Here is a 21,501-nt window from a genome sequence, read left to right as displayed (position 1 = left end):
ATTGGTGCCCTGGAGGTGGATTTTCTTAGCACACAGGCCAGGGTAAATACCACTTCTGTAAGGTGGGCTATAGAAGGAGGAAGCCAGTAAGAAGTCTGAAAGAGTCCATACAGAACGTGAAAGATGAGAATGGTTATCCCTGATTTTCACTCTGATTTTCAACTGTTGGATATTTCTGTGGCAGTTCCAAGGCTGGAAATCCCAAGCGCAGTGCAGAATTCATGGGAAACAAAGGGATTCATATGCCTGCTCTATTGTTTTTTTAGGTTTTATTTATAAATGCAACCATTGCCTCATTATATAATCACAGCAGGAAATGCCAGTGGATTTTTGCATTTTTCAGGTGAGTTAGAGACTTCAGATTTGGATTTGTATCTTCTCAGTGATAACCCTCACTATTCATATAGTGTTAACAGCACTGAGGTTAACCAGGGTGTGCAGGACCCACCTCGTAAAAGCCATTCTCTTTTGTCTTGATTCTTCTACAGTGTCTGAAACATACACAGCACTTCAGCGTAAACAGCTTGCCCTGCCCCTAAAAAGCACCTACTATGTATATACAATATAATGAGATGATAAGTAAATATCAGGGTATAAACAGCATTTTCTCAAGGTCTCTGATACTATAGTTTTGGTGTTCTTTTGGAAAGAGGTTGCTCCTTTTGTTATCTGTCTGTTACTGTGTTTATTTTAATCTATTTACTACTTCAGTTTTCCCTACCTCTGCATAGGTAGATTAATTTTTTTTTTTTGTCTTCTGCAAAATACTGTTTTATTTTCTCATCACTGCATGGGTCTTTCTTCTTTCAGTGCATGCTCTTTTCTCTCGCACAGAGATTAACTTTTGCAGTAACCATGCAAAAATAGATCTGATACCACAGTAGAAGCCTTCACTGCATTAAGTGGCATGCTAGTAATTTAGCAAAATCAGGGTTCCTGAAATGGTCTTTTCTTGCAATGTGCATGCTTTTTTCCACTCTTGATATCAATTAATCTGTTTAGCCTGGGGACACAGGTCTTCAGAAGTTGCAGCGATTTTTTCCACCTCAGCTTAAGCCCAAACTGTGGTGGTTTGAGCTCAAAAGAACAGACTGCATTTTCGATGATAAGTGTCAAGGCAAGGCAGTGTGCATCACCTTGGGTTTGCTGAATTATGTGAAACAATGGAACAGACCATTGGGCAGTTACCCTTCTTACTCCTGACCTTGTTTTCCACCTGGTCTAAAATGATCTCCACTAGCGCTTGCTTTAATTACAGGCTCCAAAATACAAAAAAAAAACCCAAAATTTAAAGCATGGACGAGTTAGCCTCTGCAGTTGCATTTACATAACTTGAAACAATGGTTGAGTATTAATGGCTCTCTTTATCCCAAAAACACAGCCTTTTCCATAGCATCCACCACTTTCATATATTCCAAATGAGATGGGTAATTAGTGCATTGGAAATGGGGGTTGTTGCGGATATAATTAATGAATTCTGGAGCTCCTGGGACGATGATATTGTCAGCCAGAAGAACCGAGCCCTTCTTCAGCAAGTTGCATTCCTAGAAAGAAGAGAAATTGCTTCATGGTGGCTGTTAAGCAGACATTGGCTTGAATGTAACATGTTTTCATGTTAACCATGTTGTACTCAAGCACCTGCATCCAAAACCCCATTGTTTTGGAGGGAAGAAAAGATGTAAGAGAAGCTGAGTAACTCTCTGATCCTTTGTGGTCATGTTTAATACGCTGGCTTTTTCTGTTAACCCAGTCACTAGAACATGAGAGACGCTGATACTCTGTTGGGTCATTCAGGTTCTGAAATAGCAAATCAAGTGCAGTGGAGGTGTGCAGTTTGCTTCTCAGATTTTTTCCAACTATGTCTACATAACCTTATGGTTTTCTTTTAGCTCTTATGCCTAATGTTTGAAAACTTTTAATATGGGATTAAAATGTTGTAGTAGCTCAAGGTCGTCTGAGAGACTGAATGTACCAGTTTGCTTTGGCTAGTCTCGGTCAAACTCCAAAACCACTAAATGAATAAAAGAGATTTTCTGTGCTTGTTTTCCTTTCATCCTGTACAACTTTCTGCCACTTTGTTCAGAAGCTGACCGTGAAGCAGGGTTTGTGCATGATGAAAATCACTCTGACTAATTTCCACGAGGCATAATTAACTTGCCATATTCACTTCAAGTGCAATGTTCATGCTCAGTAAACCTACCAACCTAATTTTTACTGGTATTTTTGTCTAGTAGAAGTGGCTTATCTGAGTTTACCAGCTGTTTTAAAACAGAAAGTCTGAAGTGAATCAGACTGGTTGTTATCCTGTGGTTACAGAAGGCAGTTGCAGCCAAAACAAGGGGTGGGGTTTGTTGCTTGCAGTATATTAGAGAAGTCCTGTTGAGTGTGCTGTGGAGGCTGTTCAGCTTACTACTTTTGCCTCTGGTGACTGAACACCAGTCAGCACTGTAGAAGGAATTTTAGAGACATGGCAAATATCCTCCAGTCTGTTTCTATGGCGCAGCTTATAGAAGCCAACAAGTGACAACATGCTGTATTTTCCTGGATTATCCTGCTGTATCATCGGGATTTCAGATGCTGTTTGTGTCAGGCTTTTCTAGAAGTGCACGAAAAGGAATGCTGTCTGAGCCACTTTCAATATATATGTAATCTGAGTATTTTTTATTCATATTTCATATTCAGTATTTATATTGCAATACATGCCAGAATTGCATGTTAGATTGTTTGTAACATCTGAGAAAATGTGGGGATCTTTTCTTCATCTTCCTGTCCTTAATTTCACAAAGGTTTTTTTAGGCAAAGCAACTTTGTATCACAGTTGCATCAGACTGATCACTACGATGGAACTAAACTACCTGTTTGTTTTGGCTGTACTGGGAAAGTTAAGCTGCGATAAGGATGCGCTAGCTCTTCCCAATGAAAAGAGCTCAGTCATCCTTACACAACCAGTTTAAAAGAAAACATTCTCTGGGTACAAAATAACTGTAGGGAGCGGACATTTTCTTCAGCTACTGCTGCGTAAGTTCAACACCGGCTGTTCATAACCCCAAACAAATTTTCTTTTCAAACTGCTATCTTGAGGACAGGGCTGAAATTAAAAAAACAGAGAGCCTGGATGAGAACATAATGTAGTCCTCAAGCAGGGGTCAGGAAGTAGTTGGCAGGTTCTCAGTGTAAGAGGCAGCCTCAAAAAAAAGTGGACTTATTTGTGAAGAAAATAATTGAAAAATGACACTTCCATACAACCAAGCAGCTATAGAAAATTTTATCAGTCTGCAGTTCCAAAACTAGAAGAGTATCTGTCTGTGCTGTATTGATAGATAGAGATGTTGTCAGTCTGTTATTTAACATCTGAAAATACCTTCCTATTCAGAAGCCATCTAGTAGTTAATTTACCTACCATTGCCTACCATTGTTACAGCCAAAACTGTTTTGTAATGCTAAAAGTAATGGTTAAAGCAGGTTGGGAAGAAATGAGCATAATTTTTCCACGTTTGGGGCTGGGTATCGAGTTAGACAGCACTCCCCTAGCAAGTGCCTGGCTGGGGCAGTCTGCACTCCTCCAAAGGCTGCTTTGCAGTCAGTTGATTAGGTGGAGTAAAAACTCACAGAAAGACAATACCCAGCTGTGCTACCAAAATACTATGTCATCAAAAGGCTCTGCTGGCACCACAGATGCAGGCAGGAAGAGGGGTCTGAGGAGATTAGAGAGGTGGAGCTGGGATATATAGGTCCTAAGTCTCACCTGCTCCCAGGATCAGGGTGGTTTCGGGTCAAGTGTCCCAGTTAATGACCATGCAGACACTCCTTCAAAGGAGTATAAGACACAGACCATGCACTCCTCCAGCTAGGATTTCTGCTGCAGACCCATTTGTTCAGGATGAGCTATGTAGTGCTGGCACCTATCCCTAACAAAAGCTTGGAATCCCATCCCCCAAACCCTCTTTTCTTGTAGGGTTGTTATTTTGGCTGCCATTCTTCATTTTACAGAGGATAAGGTCCTTCATAAAGAATATAGGCCTCATAGACATCCAGGCATTTGCTACTTTACCTTTAAGACTGGAACTGTGCAAACTGACCTGGAGCAGGATGGTATCTGGTGTGTATCTGTCTTTCCAGTGGTCCAGGAAGACAAAATCCAGAGTATCTACTTCGTATTTTTTCTTCAGCTGGGGGATAATTTCCTCTGAAGGACCTTCTAGGAGTTTTACCTGAAATGCAAATCCATTTGATGAATTGTGAAAAAATAATAGCAGAAAAACTGACTTGTTGTTTCTGTTGGATAATGCCATTCATTACTCGAGACATGGAAATCTCCTGTTGAAAACAGTACTTTTAATTACTTTTTTTTTAGTTACATCTCAGTTGAATCTTCTAGTCCAAGGGATGCAAATAATACAGAGGACAGGTTAGTTTACAATAAAGCTGGAGGCTACAGTATGTAACATTGATATAGCCAGTAAAGAAAGAGGCAGGACAGAGGCTGTTGAGTCTTCCTTGCAGGTTTATTTGCCCAGGTATTGTTAAACTGAAAGGAGCCACTGCACATTGATTTGTAAGCAAGTGCCATATACTATGAGTGGAGGAAAAAAGTGGTAAGGGAATCTGTCTAGGTTATGACTCATAGCTGATCAGGAGATCAAATCAGATGGGAAAAATACAATTTTAGATGTCACTAGTACTTTAGGTTCTCTTCAAGAAGTTAAGGAACGAATTAGAAGATCTCATGGTGGGATTTATTTCCTCTAGTTTTATCATCTATGTCGAAGTGAGTTGTCTAGTCGAATAGACAGGCACTTGTCAGGCATGAATCCCCTGACCTGCTGTCTGCCTTGGGCTGAGACGGATCATAGACTGAAAATACCAGCATCTCAACCAACTGTACAGAGTCAAGACACCCTCAGATTGCACAAAATTTAGGTATATGTATTGTGACCAGCTAGATCTGAGTAAGTACATCTCATCTGAAGTCCGTTGGCACATTATGCAACTGCTTCTTATGAGCTTTTGTAACAAATTAGACTATGAGTCAGTTTTCTGTTGCTCAGTCCCATTGCTGATTTGAACATTTTAGTTTATATAGAGAAAACCAATATTCTAGTCTAGCTTTTGGGAGGTAACATAGTGAAGTCCTCAGCTGTACTGCTGTGAGAGGTCAGGAACTGTAATTAGACATGGTGCTAGTTTAATTAGTAAGGACTGTGGGTCCTTAAAAATTACAAAATGTCTATGAATAAATGTCAGATGGAAGTCATGGAAAGGCTTCTGATTATCAGGCGAAGAATCCGTGGGGCAGTCTTGCAGTTCAATAATAGCAGCAAATCTAACCAGTTTGCAATAGTGGTTACTAATTTTATGAAAAGGACTGTGTGTGCTGATGTCCTGTCACTGTAAGTGAAATAACTGACTGGAGGCTCCCTCCAGGTCTGTATTATTCTTACAGTCACTATGGGTTTTGAAAGCTCTCAGCAAACGACTTGTCTACTGTACTAACCAGTGAATAGTGAAGATGCCAAACTGGAAGATGAACTCTAAATGCTTTCAAAATGTTAAGGAGATATGGATGCATATGATCGTTTCTGGTCTTGCCCCTCTGAATCTTCATCCTGACTCACATAGCAAAGAACTTTGGAGAACAGCCCTGATTGTTTTGTCATATACACGCACATCTTGACAAGCCTCAAACTCTACCGTGACTCTCAGCTGGGTCTGCATTGTACTTGGACCCCTGACTGATGCTAACAAATCTAGCTCACTTGTGCTGTATATACAAAAGTGCAGATGACCTTGGTCCTCTGCATGGACACTAGTAGCTTTTCCCTGCTATCAAACCTGATGGTTTAACGCTGCATGTTCCCAAACACTTAAGGTGTCAGACTTGCTTGACAAGTAAAAAACAAAATTTAAACCTATTATTGTTGTTTCTATGGAAAAAGTTCCACTCCGCATATGTTGTTTCTTTCCGCAAACCACAGGCAAATGGTATTTACCTTGTCTTGTACTCCAGCAAACTCAATCATCTGTTTAGCTATAGCAGCAAATTCTGGGTTGAATTCCACAGTGAGAAGACGAGCTCCTGGCTTCAGTAGCCGAGCAATCCTAACTGCTGAGTAGCCACAGTATGTTCCTAGCTCCAGTGCAACTGATGGATTGACCTCTTCCAGTGTCTTGTCTAGAATTAAACCTGAACAAAATGGAAATAGGTTAGATTTTGACAAAATCAATCTGGTTCATACACAGAAGACCAAGTTAGTGACAAGAAACTTAGAAAGTCAATGTACTCAGTTGCTTAGGACATTGAAAAATTAAGTCGAATGTTGATGTCAAATTATATAGTGTATCCTTTGCAAATTGGCTTATCCATGATCAAGTTGATCATGGACATTCTAAATTGCAAAATGCAAACTTTCAACTAAAAAAATCTTAGTTTCACAATACAAACATTTCTGAGTAAGGAAGTGCCTGAATTGACTAAAATATTTATAATGTTACAAGGGAAAGATGCAGTGTTTTTTTCCAAGAGCGTATTGCAGAAACTGACTGTATTTGTGAAATATGTAAATCCTGAATTTTGAGTGCTCATATTTGTTGCAAATGTTACATGTAGTAGTCTGATACAAAATTTCTTATCCTAAATACTTGGTTTAAATACTAGAAAAGTCTAGTTATAAAGTTGCAAAATATCTGGATTCACTAGACCGATTTGTGAGATGGAAAACATTAGTCAATTGTTAACAAGAAATTGTTACCAAAAAGAAGTGACAGTGTACAATATTCAGTCCTTCTGAAGAAAATGATTTATTTGTGAGAAAACTGTCTTCTCTTACTTGTATGCCTAGAAACTAGATAACTAATCGGAAAAAGGATCTGAAGGGATTTTACACTGAGCCATGGAATTTTTCAATGTATATATACATTTCATTAGGTTTTATTTTCCTGGGTGTCATTTGTTTTGAATAATGCAGTGATGATGCTTGCATCTTGAGATCATGTGGTCACTCTTGAAATCTTAGGAACTAAAGATGTGTTAACTTTGATGGCTTTTATCTGAGGAAAGGTCATCTTGTCAGAACAAATCTGGAGTTAAATTTTTAAGAATATAATCCCAAAGGATCAAAGTTTACAATTTTAAGAATTCTTAATCAGCCACCACCTACTATTCCGTTGCCCTAAGCACCCCAGGCTCATATGCAAAGGAACTAGTTTCACAAAATGCATCCATGACAGATAAGCATTTCAGTTACAGTGCTTACAGTTGTATTTCATTAGCTTTGTTAATCCCAGATGAAGAAGATTTCCCCTGCAACTTCCATCAAGAGGTACTTTTGTGTCTAATTCATAAGGGAACATGTTAACATTTTGCCATTACAGCTTTTTGAAAAGATTGTCCCTTTCCTGCAGCTAGGAAAAAAATGTTTTGTCCACCTATTTTCCTTTAGGAGGCAAGAACAAGATAATTTACTTCATAAGTAGCAACAATTGTCTAATAGCTGCTTTTGCATATTACATGGTTAGGATTTCTCCCTTCAACAGTATATATATAACTTATGCTTGCATACACAAAATTCATATAGTTTAAAATACTTTTTTTTCCCAATTTACTATCTTTCAGTTAAGGATCTGAAAGTGCTTAACATAGTGAATTATGCCTTAAGGCCACCCTGTATAGGAACGGAGGTATAACATAGCCCTAGGTTTTCCCCATGAATTGTCATCCTCTGCTTACACACTTGCAACATAAACAACATACAAACCCAGGCTTGGTCCTACGACTTCCTGAATTACTCACTGGACACCCCTCCTCAAAGACATCTGCACAAGCATGCATTACTGTTTACAGAACCATTCTGCTGACTACACGGCTGTTGTGGAATTTGGTTTATGGTTTTTTTCCAGCATATGGAAGTCACTGTGTGAATACAATAAGATGTCCTGTACTGTGCTAGTCTTGAAGGATCTTTCAAGTGCTGATCCCTGCTGCAATTACCTTTCTCATCACCCACATTCATGGCCCATTCTTTCTGGGAGCAGTACTTATCTATAGTGTCCAGCACACTACAGGGATCTCCTCGGACTGCATTCTGCAGCACAAAATTTAAAATCCTCTGTTCTTTGCTCTGATTCATGATGAAATTGGTTATTTTCTCCCGGATTATTTCATTCCAGATAAGGGCAGCAGTGCCGTTCTTCCTGATGAGCACCAGAAAGAGCAGCAAAATGAAAAGCAGAATGAAGATGAACAAAAGGACTGAAAAGCTCTCCAGCATCTGGAAGGAAAGAGAAAAACAGCCCAGGGTTAAGGTGGCACGGGAGAGAGCTATCCGTTTTGTAAATATTGAGCTGAAAAACACACAACCAACAATACAGAACAGGAACACACAAAGTTTAATTATGATATTGTCCAGAGTAGCTGAAAATTACTCTCTATCACTTGGTAATGGATGGTACTCTGTGGCACTCCCTTTAGAAGCCAATTTTACAGGCAGTCAACAAGTAGCTTTATTTAACGCTCTGGTCCCTTCCCCCACACAGCTACTCAGTCCTGGCTCCAAGTATGCCACTGCACAAGGAGCATCTCGGCATCAAATCTGTTCTATTTTTCAAAGGATTTAAACTAGGGTCTGCACGTGATCCCACTCTCCTAATTTTTGAACACCGGAAAACTTCTAAGCTGACCTTGCTAAGAAAATAGGAACATCTCACCCTTCAATTCTGAGCACAGTTTCAGCAGAAACTGGGCACCGTTAGGTAACATTCTGCTTCAAATCAGTCTGCATGTCTTGAGTTACTACCTTGCATACGGACTTCTTTGCTAGCACCTGTCCTTCTTGCATGCTCTGCAGAGAAGTTGAGCACAATGTTTCAGTAGGACTTGACCTGCCTCCTTCCTTTCAGGGCCTGCAGTGGAAGTACCCAGGTGGGATGGTTTACATAAAACCTTTGACATGAGCCATCAATCTGATACTTTTGTGATTAAAAGATGTGTTTCCTTTTATAAAGTGCGGATGTTTTCTCGCTGTTTATAAAAACATAAAGCTGAATCCCTGAATCAGAGAAGAGCTCAGGCTCATGACATTGACGAGATTTAACAAAAGGGCACATTGTGCTTTTCTGATGGGCCAGCTCAAATTATCTGATGGGATTGTGCCTATTCTCCCCCTGACATTCAGTGTCATAGCCGCACGTGCCTATGTGTGTGCAGCATGGGTGGCATGTGTTTCTGTTTTGTGAGTTTAGAGCATCTGAACATAAAGCTCAGCAGATGAGATGCATGTCACCCTGTGCAGCTCAAGCAATAAATCCCATCAAAGCCATTTACTCTGATGGATTTCAGACAACCCAGTATACAGGAAGGTTTGTGCATTTACTTCCATGCAGGAGTCACAGCACAAAAGACCTGATAAAGGAAGCATTCTTAAAATTAAGCAATTGGCACTCTCCTAAAGGCTAAATCAAAGAAAGGGTTGTGGTTTGCCTGAGGATTCTCTCTGCATGTGAAGCTCCTGCTGAACAACCCAAAACACACCTAATTTATGATGATGTAGCTTATAACACCTCCACTTTTCCACCTCTGCTTCCCACAAGGGAGGGGCTGACAGTTGCACACTGGGAGGAAAGCACAGGTTGGAATGTGTTCCAGTTAGTATTAGAATGAATGAATGCCAAGTTAATTTGTTCTTTAAATCTAATTAGCCATTTGAATACAGGTCTAAAGGATTCGGAACCAATTTCTTAACCTCAGCAGGCTGGATTGAGTTGCACTGTTTTTTAATCTGTTGTTTTTAAAGAACATGACACAACTGTTCCTAGTCTCTGATTCTTTCTAAAAAGTCTCTTTCTCTTCCAGCTTCCTAAAAATGGTGAACAGCTTCCACTTGCACTTGTATTAATGTTCACCTACCTGGAGTTCAGCAAAACCACTGCTCCAACAGGAGCTACATCATCCTCAAAAATTTTGCTGAAGTTGCCCAAGACCAGAGGTAAAGACCCTATATGATTAACCCAATATTCCCCCAGATTTCTTCCTAACTCTTCTTGCTTCCCTTTTTTGTTTTGCCCAAAATTGTCCCAGGAAAATCCTGAATTTTATGGGTGGTCAGACCTCTGTTTTGTAGTGGGACTTGGCACATACACATTACACATGGGGAAAATCTATCCCATTGCTTTAAAATTTGAATCATCAAGCAAAACACATTCTGAGTTCAGAAGATGACTGAGTTCCCATGGAGATACACTCAACCTACAGTACAGCTGATTGTTTGCTCACCCATCCACTTATCTTAGTTGCACAGCAAGTACAATCTATTTGGAGCAGGTAAAAGTATATTACTTTTAAGTAGTCACCAATGTTAATACTTACCTTCAAGGTTTTTCTTACAAAGTCGACCTGAAACATTTCCTTTTTGGGCTCACCAGCATTATTAGCACATTAAAATGTTGCCTCTTGGACTTTCTTAATTTTGTTTCCTAGCTAATAAGAACCTACTTCTTTACCTCAACAGGATCATGAGGGCATGGATGTAAATTTTTCTTTTTTCCTTCTATGCACTGATAACTCTACTGACCGGGCCCAACTGTCCTGCACCTTCCAGGTGGGACTCTTGCTCTTTCTAGTTCTTCTACATGAAGATGTTCCACATTATCTGTCTATTGAGAACTTGGACTGGACTATGAAAATATCATTACTTTAACACAAAAATACCTCTCTAGCTTCACTTGGCTTGTCTTCGCCTAGCTTTCATGGCTTAGTTGATTGTATGGTCATTGTTGATGGATTTGGATTACTAATATAGTTGAGAGAGAAAAATTCTGAACTGCAATGAATGGATGGAGCCCAGAAACCATTTACCAGCACCAGCAGGTATCTAACCTGCCTGCCTCTGTGAGCCCTGCATATCAGCGACTCACTTGGTGGCAGTCCAACCATATGCAGGTCCCTCTAGAACTGAAGACTGTTGGCATTCAGAATTATTTCAGACAACCACCAGACATAATCCTCTGGTTACAGTGGATACTTTAGCATCCTCTGAGTACAACTTGCCACAGCCTGTTGCTTTGTGCTATGAGATTCTGCCAGTGTGTTTGAGGCTGCCCTTCAAAGATCTGTCAGACAGCTAGGATGATAGCTGCAGGATGAACTAGGTGGTATATTTTTTGAGGAACAGCTTTCCTCCTTCATTGCTTAGTATAGATATGAAACCATTTGGTGAGGTTTCTCTAAACAGAGGGAGGTAGTATCTGTAGGTTAGCTCACCCACAGTTCCTGTCCTGCAGGAATGCTGAGACCTCTTTTTCAGACAGGGAACAGACTTTGAAGACTTCTTTTTATACCATAACAAAAAGAACCTGCTTGACAGAAAAATACTGTCCTTCCATTTTCATATTGCTACCCAAGCATGGAAGGGTATGTCAGCAAACCAGATTTCCATTGTCTTATTTTCTTACACTGCTACAGGCTTCATACACCAAAATTACAAGACACCACATGCTCAAAAGCCCATGTATTAAAGAAGGACAGCTTCTTCGTCAGCAGCCTGTGAAATGCAAGTTTCTTAATGCATCTCTGTTACCCAGAACAGAGAAAACCACTCAACTTGGATTAGACCTGCTGATTTTTAGTAACTTCAGCTGATCTCAAACAAAAAAATGCTTTACCCTCATCCTAACATGGAAGCAGTATTCTTTTAAAGATTTTGTTGTTTTAAAAGAGTGCACTTTATGCAGAGGGTTTGAGATGTACATGCCCTACCTTTTCAAAGGCATAGATTGTATTTAGGCTTCTGCAACCCACCACAGGTACTGCATGTAACATCCTGATAGCAAGATGCAACTAGCTTGACAAAAAGGTGTAAATTGGGATATGATTCTGAAGCACACACCTGTAGCCTTCTGCCTCATCTAGCCGTTCCTTATACAAAAGCATGAGCAGACTGACAGCCCTTTAGTGTGTCTGGAAGGACAACAACTGATAGTTTTGCTGGGCCATCTGGGAAACACATTTTGGATCTTCAGCTATGAAACCTTATCCTCTCTGAAGGTAAAATACTGACCTTGTGTGTCTTTTTGGATCTAGACTGGTGAGTGGCTGTTAGCAGTGGTTTGCACTTTTTTTCTGACATACTTGTCAAGAAGACAAAAAAAGCTGTAATTTCAAGCTCAAACGTGTGATTTTGGGATGGTCTTAGATCCAAAACTTAAGCAAGGAAGCAATTCAGCTTGGCTGTTTCTATGATCAAGTGCTTAGAAGGATCCATTTCCTACAGTGCCTCAATTAGTTAGATCTTTGCACTTCTGAGTCCCACATGAATGCTACCATGTGTAACAGCAGAGCCCACCTGCCTTAGATGGTCCTTAGATGTTGCTCACAAGCAGCAGCAACCTATACAGTATGTGCTGCTTTTTTCCACTCCTAGACAAGTTCATTTGGTTTTGCTGTATCGAGGAATGTTTTTGAACTATTGGGGTATCATCATCATGATGATTATTATTATTGTATAATACCCTAGTGTCTTCATAAACTGGCAGTATGGATTGTTCTTAGTAGAGCTCCTTTAGGAGGCAATTATCTTAAAAACCACTTCCTAGAGAAAGTAACTTCTAAAAGGAGCAAAACAGACATATCTTGGGTTCATTTTCTTTTTTTTTTTTTTTAAGTTTTTCTAAGTTTGTTCTTAATTTCTGTTGTCTTAGATGTGAAAAGAAATTTAGTGATCACAGAGGCTGTAAAAGCAGTCTGCCATGAGCAAGATGCACTGGTGGTGGTAATGCACCCAGAGGGAAAAAATAACTGTACCAAAATAGGTAATTGCTTTCATATTCTTAGCTGGAAAATATCTGATATGAAAATTAAGTGCATAATTCAAGCAATTTAAAAACACCACTACCTAAGAGACAGTCATGACAGCTTTAGAAAATGCAACTGTAATTTTAGCTTTAATGTGGATTCATGAGATTCATTAAATATGCAATAAAACTGAACTTGCACATGGTCAAGTTTCCCATAACCACTTACTACAAAGCAGTTGCTCTTATTATTTAATGCTTGTACTGGGTTCCAAATACACAGGCTAGCACTGCAACCTCTTCTGTGCATTAGAAACACCATGGTAAAGCAAGCTTTCTCTTTGAAAGCTAAAATTTGAAGTGGAAAATAGTAGGCAAAAGTAAAAATTGAGCAAGGGAATAAATAGAAAACTGGAGGGATGACATTATGGAAAGGAATGAATAACACATATCCCTAAATCTTTTTTTGAGAAGACAAAGTTTAAAAGAAAACATATTAAAATTTCATGCCCAAACCTGTCAAGCTACTGACAAGTCTTTCTAAAGCTCTGGGTTATTTTCTTATGCATCTAATCTTACTCATTTTGGCAGGTTTCATAAGACCAAATCATAACTTGGTAATGCAGTTCAGCAGTTTTTCCCTGATGCAACCCATAATCAAACAATCAGCATTTGGATGGGATTACCTCTGTTTCATTTTACATAAATCTAAAAAGACACTTCCAAAGAGAGAAGCAAACACAAATTGTGGGAGCCTGCTGCCCCAACTTACCTGCCATTGAAGATAAAATACCCAAGTCATTCTAATGACTATAAAAGAAACCTCAAGGGACTGGCTCAGACTGGGGGATCTATTATTATAGCAATAGTTGTTAAGTTAGAGGAGTCACTATGCCCTTACTACTATATGATCTGCAGTTCTTCTAAAAACATAAAAACACCCATGTGATGGAGCACAGAACAGTATATCCTAGTCTTTATTCCTGTACAGGTAACTCCAGCCATTTCACCAAGGGTTCCAATAAGGATCTTTCAGTAATGCTATTTATCAGTCCTTCTGGTACTTTTTTCCAAGTAATGTGAAAAAATAATTGGTCTTGGAATTCCCTGAAGTGAAAAAATAAGGATTAGTACAATTGGTAACATCAATTTTTAAGGTAACTCCAAGTAACCGGATGAATTCAGAGACTCTTCTCAGTGTTTCGTGAAAACTATATGAAGTTTTCATAACACTGTTAGAGGAAGGTGTATGGGGATTTGATCTGAACTATTGATTGCTACTATTTCTCCCTCAGATTACAAAACAACCTCCCTCTGATAAAAACTGATACTTACTGAGAAAAATAATCACCATGTTGAAAGCAAGCACTTTAAATGCTCTGAGTTTTAATAAGGACGTATGTCTTAATGAATTTCACGCTTCGTGGATTAAAAAATTATCAGATTTGATTATTTAACTATTCTGAAACTTACTTCATTACATTATGAGTAATTAACAAGACCCCATTTCCTACAGATGCAAAAATAAGAGATGACAGGTATTAAAACACTTGAGAGTTTGAAAACTGTTGGATAGAACATTTTTCTAATCAAGGTGAATCCTTATTAGTCTTAGTACAGAGCCCCTCATTACAATTTTAGCTTGCATAGACTGGTAATTTCTTTGCTTTGTACTGAAAATGAAGACTTAAACATAATCACAAAAAACCCCCTCTTCTTCAAAGATGACATGTACATTACAGTGGTATTCTCCAGAACTAGAATGAGAGTAAACTTTGTGATCTTGAGTCAGGGGACTTAGGTTTGAGTCTCATTTTGGCAATATTTTTCTGATCTGATCTTGGGTGAGCTGTCTTACCTACATCTTTGTTGCCGCAAGAGTAAGTTAAAGTTACTGCTAATTCTGTAACTTTCAAAGAGGTGTAAAGCTGAATTAATCTTTGTCAGAAAAGTTCCTGTTATGGCTATATGGATAACACCTGAGGAAAGCCAAAGCGATTTCACCTGCCATTAACTGAAGAGATCAAATTTGGGATGCCAAGACAGCAAACACCTGTGTGACATTATTATTGAGTTTATGAAGAACAGGGAAAATGTGGAGGCAAACAGTGCTTCAAACACTTTCCTTAAGTGATTTCAGCCTGCTGACAATTCAGGCCTCTAAGGAAAGATGGTGTTACATCCAATCTTGCTATAATTTTTCATGCATTTAATCTAACTGCCAAGTACTGGTTGGTTGTTTAAGAGTTTATTACGAGTCTCCAAGCATCCAGACAGTACTTTAGCATTCTGATGCTAAAGGGTTTATAATCTAATTTAGACTTTATTAGCTCACATAACCTGGTGAATGGGGAATGCTCAAAAAATTTTTACCATTCAACCTTTTTTTCACAAAAGAATCTTTCTATTGGTCCGATGGTATAGAGGATAATAGAAATGGTCGACAATAGTAGAGTGCCTGGGGACAAGGGGGCCTAACTCATTGCTGTGACACTACTGTTAACTCTGCAGAAAGATGGATGTTATAATGCAAACAATTTTCTGGAGATTTCGTTTCTACATGTATTTTAACGTCTGTTGCTCTGCACTAAGCCAGAGGAGATCTGTGCTGTGCCAGGACTGGGAGTGGAGTTCCTGACACTTTGTGCTATGCTGTCTTGAATGAGGCAGTCTCCGTTTTGTAGCATTTTGCTTTTCTTGATCCTTTCCCAGAGCAAGAAAGGCAGAGTATTTTGGTGAGAAAGTCTAAAATAACTTCTGCCAAACATATTGTATCGTGTTGCTGTAGGCAACACAATTCAACAGCTTCATATTTCAGTACTTTTAAAGGTCAAAAAAAATTGTTTAACTCCTATTCTTTCATTATTGTTTATGTATTTTCAAATGAGTGCAACACTGTGAAGAATAATCGGCATATTGCCCAATGTGAATAACTCTTATTTCAATGGAAACTTGGTTTGAGAGTTTGACATTTAGATTTTCCACTGACATCATGAAAACAAGCTGAACAAACTTTATATATTTTTTCACTAAGTATATCTTGCATGAAATCTAAATTTCCCTCTTCCTAGGTTTTTTCAAATTATAATTTAGCTTCACTACCATGACTACAAAAATTCTGACTTCTATAAATGCAAAGTTCTGATGATTCTCCACCCTTCACCTTTGTCTTATCTTTTTCCCTCTCCTCAGGTTAAAAGGAAACAAATACTGGTTTCTTCTCACTGACTGAAAGGAAAAGAACAGTAGAGTGTCTATTGTCTACTCCTGAAGCCCCTGAAGCTTCATAAGAGTGTTTAAATCCATTCTTCCCTGATAGATTTTAATTAGGATAATTGCTACCCATTTCAAACTCCCTTCACAGTAGCCATTGCCAAAGTATTCAGTACTATCACCCAAAGGAAAAGGTTTATATAATGGTTATGTGCCCCATAAAGAAGAGCAAGGTTTAGAATAAACTGGCCACACAGAGAGGCCTCATCTCCATCCAACAAGCAGGACAGTGTGGATCTGTGGTGTTCTGATCCAGGCTAGCCTAGTGAACACACCGCATGATTAAAGCCAGAGTCTGAGGTGCAAGAATTCTTCAAGGATAAGAAATGCACTTTACTAGGCCTTGAGCAAAACCAGCTTTTCAGGAATAAGGTCCTTTCAGATGCCCCTAGGAATCATTTATTTCTGATAGTCCTTATTCCCACTCCAGAATTCTAGATGCATTGGTACTATATGTACTAGTGTTTGGGGCCAGTGGTTGGTGTAGCTCAGCTGAACTGTACAAATCCCACCTGGGAGGCAGTGAACTGCTAAAAGTAGAAAGTGCTCTGCTCTATCAGCATACTAGGAGCTGGTCTGTAAAAAGTTTTCTCAGCTGAGATTTTCAGGTTCCCCAGTGGTAAAATAAGCTCCTATTGAGTTATTTTTGTCCAAATGGAGGTAGGGAGAAAGGAATGGAAGAGGAAAGATCAAAATGGCTAGTTGTCCTCAGCATAATCACCTGTGACAAGACCTATTTCACATTCTCTATAAATCACAAAGATCAAGGGCTGAATCTTCAGTGTCCCAAATCCCCACTGTGGGCTCTTGCCTTGCTTCCAAGGCTACAAGCTAATCTGCTGTAAATCTGTCTCTCTCCCAGCACAGCTTTCTGCTCTCCACAAGCTGCTTTTCAGGCCAGGGGGAGTGCACAACTGAAACAGTAGTGAGGACACTCACTGAAGGATCCGAAAAAGTAGGAAGGAAATTACTCCTGAAATGACAGCTTATTTCTATGGAAATTAACAGGTCTAACAGGTTAGGCAGGCAAGCTGGGATCCACCACAGCACAGCAGGTAACTAAAGTGCTGTGTGGGAAGAGTCAGCCTAACTAAGACAGCACAAGGCATGAGACCTTGGTCTCAAATTCTGAGTGAATGCCCTCCCCAGAAAAGTAGCCAGAGTGGGCATAAAGTGTCTCTTACTTTAGATAAAAATTGCTTTCTGAGAAACCTCTCCTGAGAAAGTTTTAGCAAAACTGGTATGGATGGCCTCACAATTAAGATCTGGTTTCAATGACTGCTGCCAAAATTATGTTTTTTCAGAAAATTCCCAGTCAGTTCTAATTCCAGTGATCCTGAAGGAATGCTGAAAGACAACAGTGTGAGACTGGCAGAGATAAACCTGATACCAGCTGCAGGCTACTAAGAAATACTGCTAAATTTGAGTGACAAGTAAATTGTGTGCAGTGTTAATGTGGTTAAACTTTTCCACTAATGCAAAGTAAAGCTGTAAATGAGGAAAATTTTCTTTTGCATTTAAATACTGTAATGCTGTGCAAATGCATGAGATTCTGAACCTCTGAGGGCTTTATTAGAGGAGTCCATATGTTACTGAAATCCAGGAATAAGACTCCTTAATACCAATGTAGTATTAAGAAGCAGACATTATTTATTGCGGCACCGGATGCACAGGGAATCGTTCCACCTAATGTGCATATCTATTTCGTGGGTGCCGTTTTATGTCACATAGCTATACATGTTCATTACATTTCTTGGAAATATTTGCATATGTATGAGCCTTCCTGGGACCTCCATTAATGTCTTTTCATGCCAGGGCAGTTATGCCTCCAGGAGGTCGTCCCCCGACGATCTGGTGGTCCCTTATCTCCTCTTCACTCCTCTTCAACCCGTAGTTTGCCCCATGACTCCACCTAGGTTCTTGCACATATCCCTTACTTAGCACTCCTTCACAAACCCCAGAACTAGCTCGGCCTGCTTTTTCTGCTGCAGACCCTCTCTTAGCATTATCTATTGTTTCCCGGGACTGACTCCCTTGATTAGAAATCCTCTCAGTCATCAGTTGTGATGACTTGAGATGGTGAGTACTTGAGCATTAAAACGACTTGAGAGGGTGGGTCAGCTTGACCTAAACTTTTCGCGTTTTTGTTTAAATCAGAATTTGGTAACTGGGGAGTTTAGTAAACGCAGAGCTGAATAAGCAGAAAAAAGTAAGCTTAGGTGCAGAGATGAAGTAAAGGATGTTTATGGAGATAATTTGTGTGAAATGTAGTTGACAGTATTGGTAAATATGAGTTTGTTTTTAAAGGACAGAAGGTAAAGAATATCATTAAAGGGCGTCAGAAAGATACTCTATAAGCAGCAACAGGGCAAGCAAGCAAAAGTACTAGCTTTTTGTCTGCTCTTCACAGACATTTTGCTGTAGCAGAACTCCCTCTTGAGAATAAAAACCCCCATAAAATGAAGCTGCAGCAACATTTATGAAAGCAGCTATTCAATCAAATATGACTGAACTGAAGCTTGACTTGCATTCAGCTTTTTCTTGAATACAAATGAGTACTGAATTCCAACATAGTTATAGCCATAAATTAAATTTTCAGTTTAGTCAGGGTTATCTCCTCTTACTTATATCAACTGTCAAGGTTTACAATACAGTACAAATGCATTACACACAAATATGTCCTACTCTTCCTCTGTGAAAGCTATTGCTGCCCACCGACTGGCTTCCTGACAATGAGTACCAGTCAGAATGTGGAAAACACTGCTTCTTTCATTTCACCACTGTTTAAAATAGTGACATTATCTAAGATAACAAATCATGTCAAGTCGGAGAAATAAGAAAATATAAATATGTACCTTTCTCAGTAGAGCAGAAGCTGTTCCCTCCGATCTTTTCCTGTGCTGCTCTGCTGTGGATTTTATAGAATAAGAGTCCAAGAGCCTGCAGTATTCAGTCACATTCGATCACATCACAGGAATAGCTTATCAGTTGTGTTACACAGACTCTAAAAGGAGCGGTGTCCTTTTCCCCAACTCGTCCTTTCACAGATTTCTGCACTCCTTAAAGGTGCTCACTGTTCTAATAACCGTAGAGAAAGCTATTCATCTGTCCCTTAATGACATTGTTCTTGTTACTTAGTTACAGCACAGTGAATGCTGACAAAGTCAGGTATGAGCCAAATCTGTGCTCGGTGTAAATGCACTCTGTTCAATCAAGCAACTCCAGGAATGAATTTGGCCCAAGGGATTTAGTTCTTTTTTCAGCTCAGGCGTGGCATGCTACAGCCGGTGCAGAATTCGTAGAAACAAGACCTAGGCGTGTGGGTTAAATATAGAGTGCTGTTGGAGGGAGGGGAGGTATGTACAGCAACTTGCTTAAAGGCAACTACATTAGGAGTTGTGATCAATACATTGTAAATAGTACATTTGAATTTCTATAGCTTCTAGTAGGAAAAATATTCTGCTACAAACAGCTCTAAGATAAAAGAAGAGGCTTAGAAACCTTGTTTTTGGCTTGACTGTCTATATTGTTTCCTTCCAGGTGGAAACAATATAATCAAGCTGCGATTAAATTGCACCATAAAAGAAAATAATTAGAGAACCCAAAAACTAAACACAATGTGGGAGTAGTTCGCTGCTGTATTCTCACTACAAAACTCAGACCTAGAAAGCAAGTATTTAAAGCTCTAGCCTAGAAACTTTTAAAAGGTTTAAAGAAGGGGTTTGTATGAAATGTGACAGAAACAGGAGTGGAAGATCTGAAAACAGACTTTGTCACATGACGGGGGAGGTCCTTGGAAGAATTAGGTTCTACCTGAGAGCATGACAAGAGAAGAATTAAAAAATTTTAAGTGGATGAATTGTATAAAGAATTGTGGGGAAAAGAGGTAGGTGAAGATTGAAGTAGTTTTAGTAACTCTAAACAAAACATAACTAAAACCCTGCAACATAGCACAGTACCCAATGTTAATACAAAATAACTTTAAAGTATCCCTTACATGTATAGCAGAGCTTTAGCTCAACAAATATTTTTTTATAATCCAGACATCAAGCAGAACAGAGAATGAAATAAGCAATACTGCACTCCAGCTTCACTGACAGTAATTTCCTGTCTGGTGAAAAGCTGGTTGTGAAAGCATGACAGGTTGTGTCTCCACGATTCCTGATGCCACCCGCAGTTAAAATTAATTGAGAATTTCGTTTACTGCTGGGCTGTGGAGAAAAGAACTTAAACCAGTAAAACTTATACTATACACTGACCTGGTTCTGTAAGCATACAGCTGTTCTTTGGAGATGTCTTTGCAGTTAACTATAGCTAGTTGTGAACTGGCCACGTTCACGTAAATTAATGTGAATTAATGCCAAGACTTACCAGGTTGAGCAGTGTCCTTTGACAACACTTCTAAAGGACTTCTAACTTTGAGCTGAATCGTATTTTTCAGGCTAGAAGCATGGGAGGAGCAAACTTGCTTCCGCCTGCCCACAACTGTTTACTTGTATGATAAAGGCCATGCCTACAAAGTAACCCTTTCTGCTATCTATATACTTCATTACATAAGTAAAAATGGTAAATGGCAACAACTGCAAATTAGGAAAAGCCAGAGTTTCAGTTAGTTAAACTCCCCAAACTGCGTGATCATATCCGTAAGTTACTTCCAAGTTAGCAGAAAGTTTAAATCTTGTAAAACGTTATTATGGGATAATTTTTTTCTCTAAGTTTCTTTGGTAGGCTGTTAGACATTGGCTTATGCCTTTCTTTAATTTACTTTTTTGCGCAAGACAGGGCCTATACACATATGGGTATTTTTGTAAGTTTTTACTAACATAATAACAATGCTACAAACACCAGAGTGCATAAATTTATACACTATTCACATGACTCATCCTTGTCTAGATATTAAAAATTTACCCTGATATTAATACATTCCAGTTAGAGAACTGTGGAGAGCTATAAATGTATTGGTGTAATATGATTTTTATGTAGGGACAAGATCTTAAAAGATGGATTTGGTATTGCAGAACATCAGGATACTGCATTCACAGAGCACATCTCTGGGAAGATGTAGACCCAGGGTGCCTTAGCCTGGGAACATCATCTCATGAATGGCAACACATCAGAATAACCGGCTAGTTCAGACTGACTCACCCTGATAGTTGACAGTTAAGCTCAGATCTGTCTGCACAAACTTGAGTAGACTGGCTCATGTACAGAGCTCCCAGTCTCAAATGGAGGCTACCCAGCTGCAATCACATGATGCAACGTGGCAGTGCTATCCCCACTTGCTGTGCATAGCACAGAGCTAAAGCTTTCCCAGTAAATCCATCCCTGGCATAACAACAAATGGCATTCCCTTCTTCTAATAATCCTGGCCAAAGACTGGTTTTTAAAAGCCTAAACAAAGGGAGACAGGAGAGCTAGCACGTTATCATAAACCCCACAGATCAT

The 21,501-nt window shown here is 39.3% G+C and overlaps 1 protein-coding gene across 5 annotated transcripts; it reads right to left on the bottom strand.

The window, feature by feature from the left end:
* Positions 1–252: 252 nt before the first annotated feature.
* On the bottom strand, positions 253–20,542 carry COMT (catechol-O-methyltransferase). Of its 5 annotated transcripts, none has more exons than XM_056338462.1 (6): positions 20,428–20,536; positions 18,912–18,996; positions 7,988–8,267; positions 5,991–6,184; positions 4,080–4,211; positions 253–1,544 (listed from the first exon to the last, which is right to left on the bottom strand). In XM_056338462.1, exons 3-6 carry the CDS (start codon positions 8,265–8,267, stop codon positions 1,365–1,367), a joined length of 786 nt encoding a protein of 261 aa, XP_056194437.1. In that variant the 5' UTR covers positions 18,912–18,996; positions 20,428–20,536; the 3' UTR covers positions 253–1,364. The 5 variants fall into 5 exon arrangements, with proteins under 5 accessions (XP_056194437.1, XP_056194445.1, XP_056194430.1 ...); XM_056338470.1 differs by having other exon boundaries at positions 18,912–18,964; positions 20,428–20,532; XM_056338455.1 differs by having other exon boundaries at positions 18,912–18,964; positions 20,316–20,445.
* Positions 20,543–21,501: the final 959 nt, after the last annotated feature.

Source organism: Falco biarmicus, chromosome 1 (assembly GCF_023638135.1).
Source record: "Falco biarmicus isolate bFalBia1 chromosome 1, bFalBia1.pri, whole genome shotgun sequence".
NCBI classification, from domain to species: domain Eukaryota; kingdom Metazoa; phylum Chordata; class Aves; order Falconiformes; family Falconidae; genus Falco; species Falco biarmicus.
Note: the sequence above shows the minus strand (reverse complement) of the source record. Positions and strands in the feature narration are given on the sequence as shown.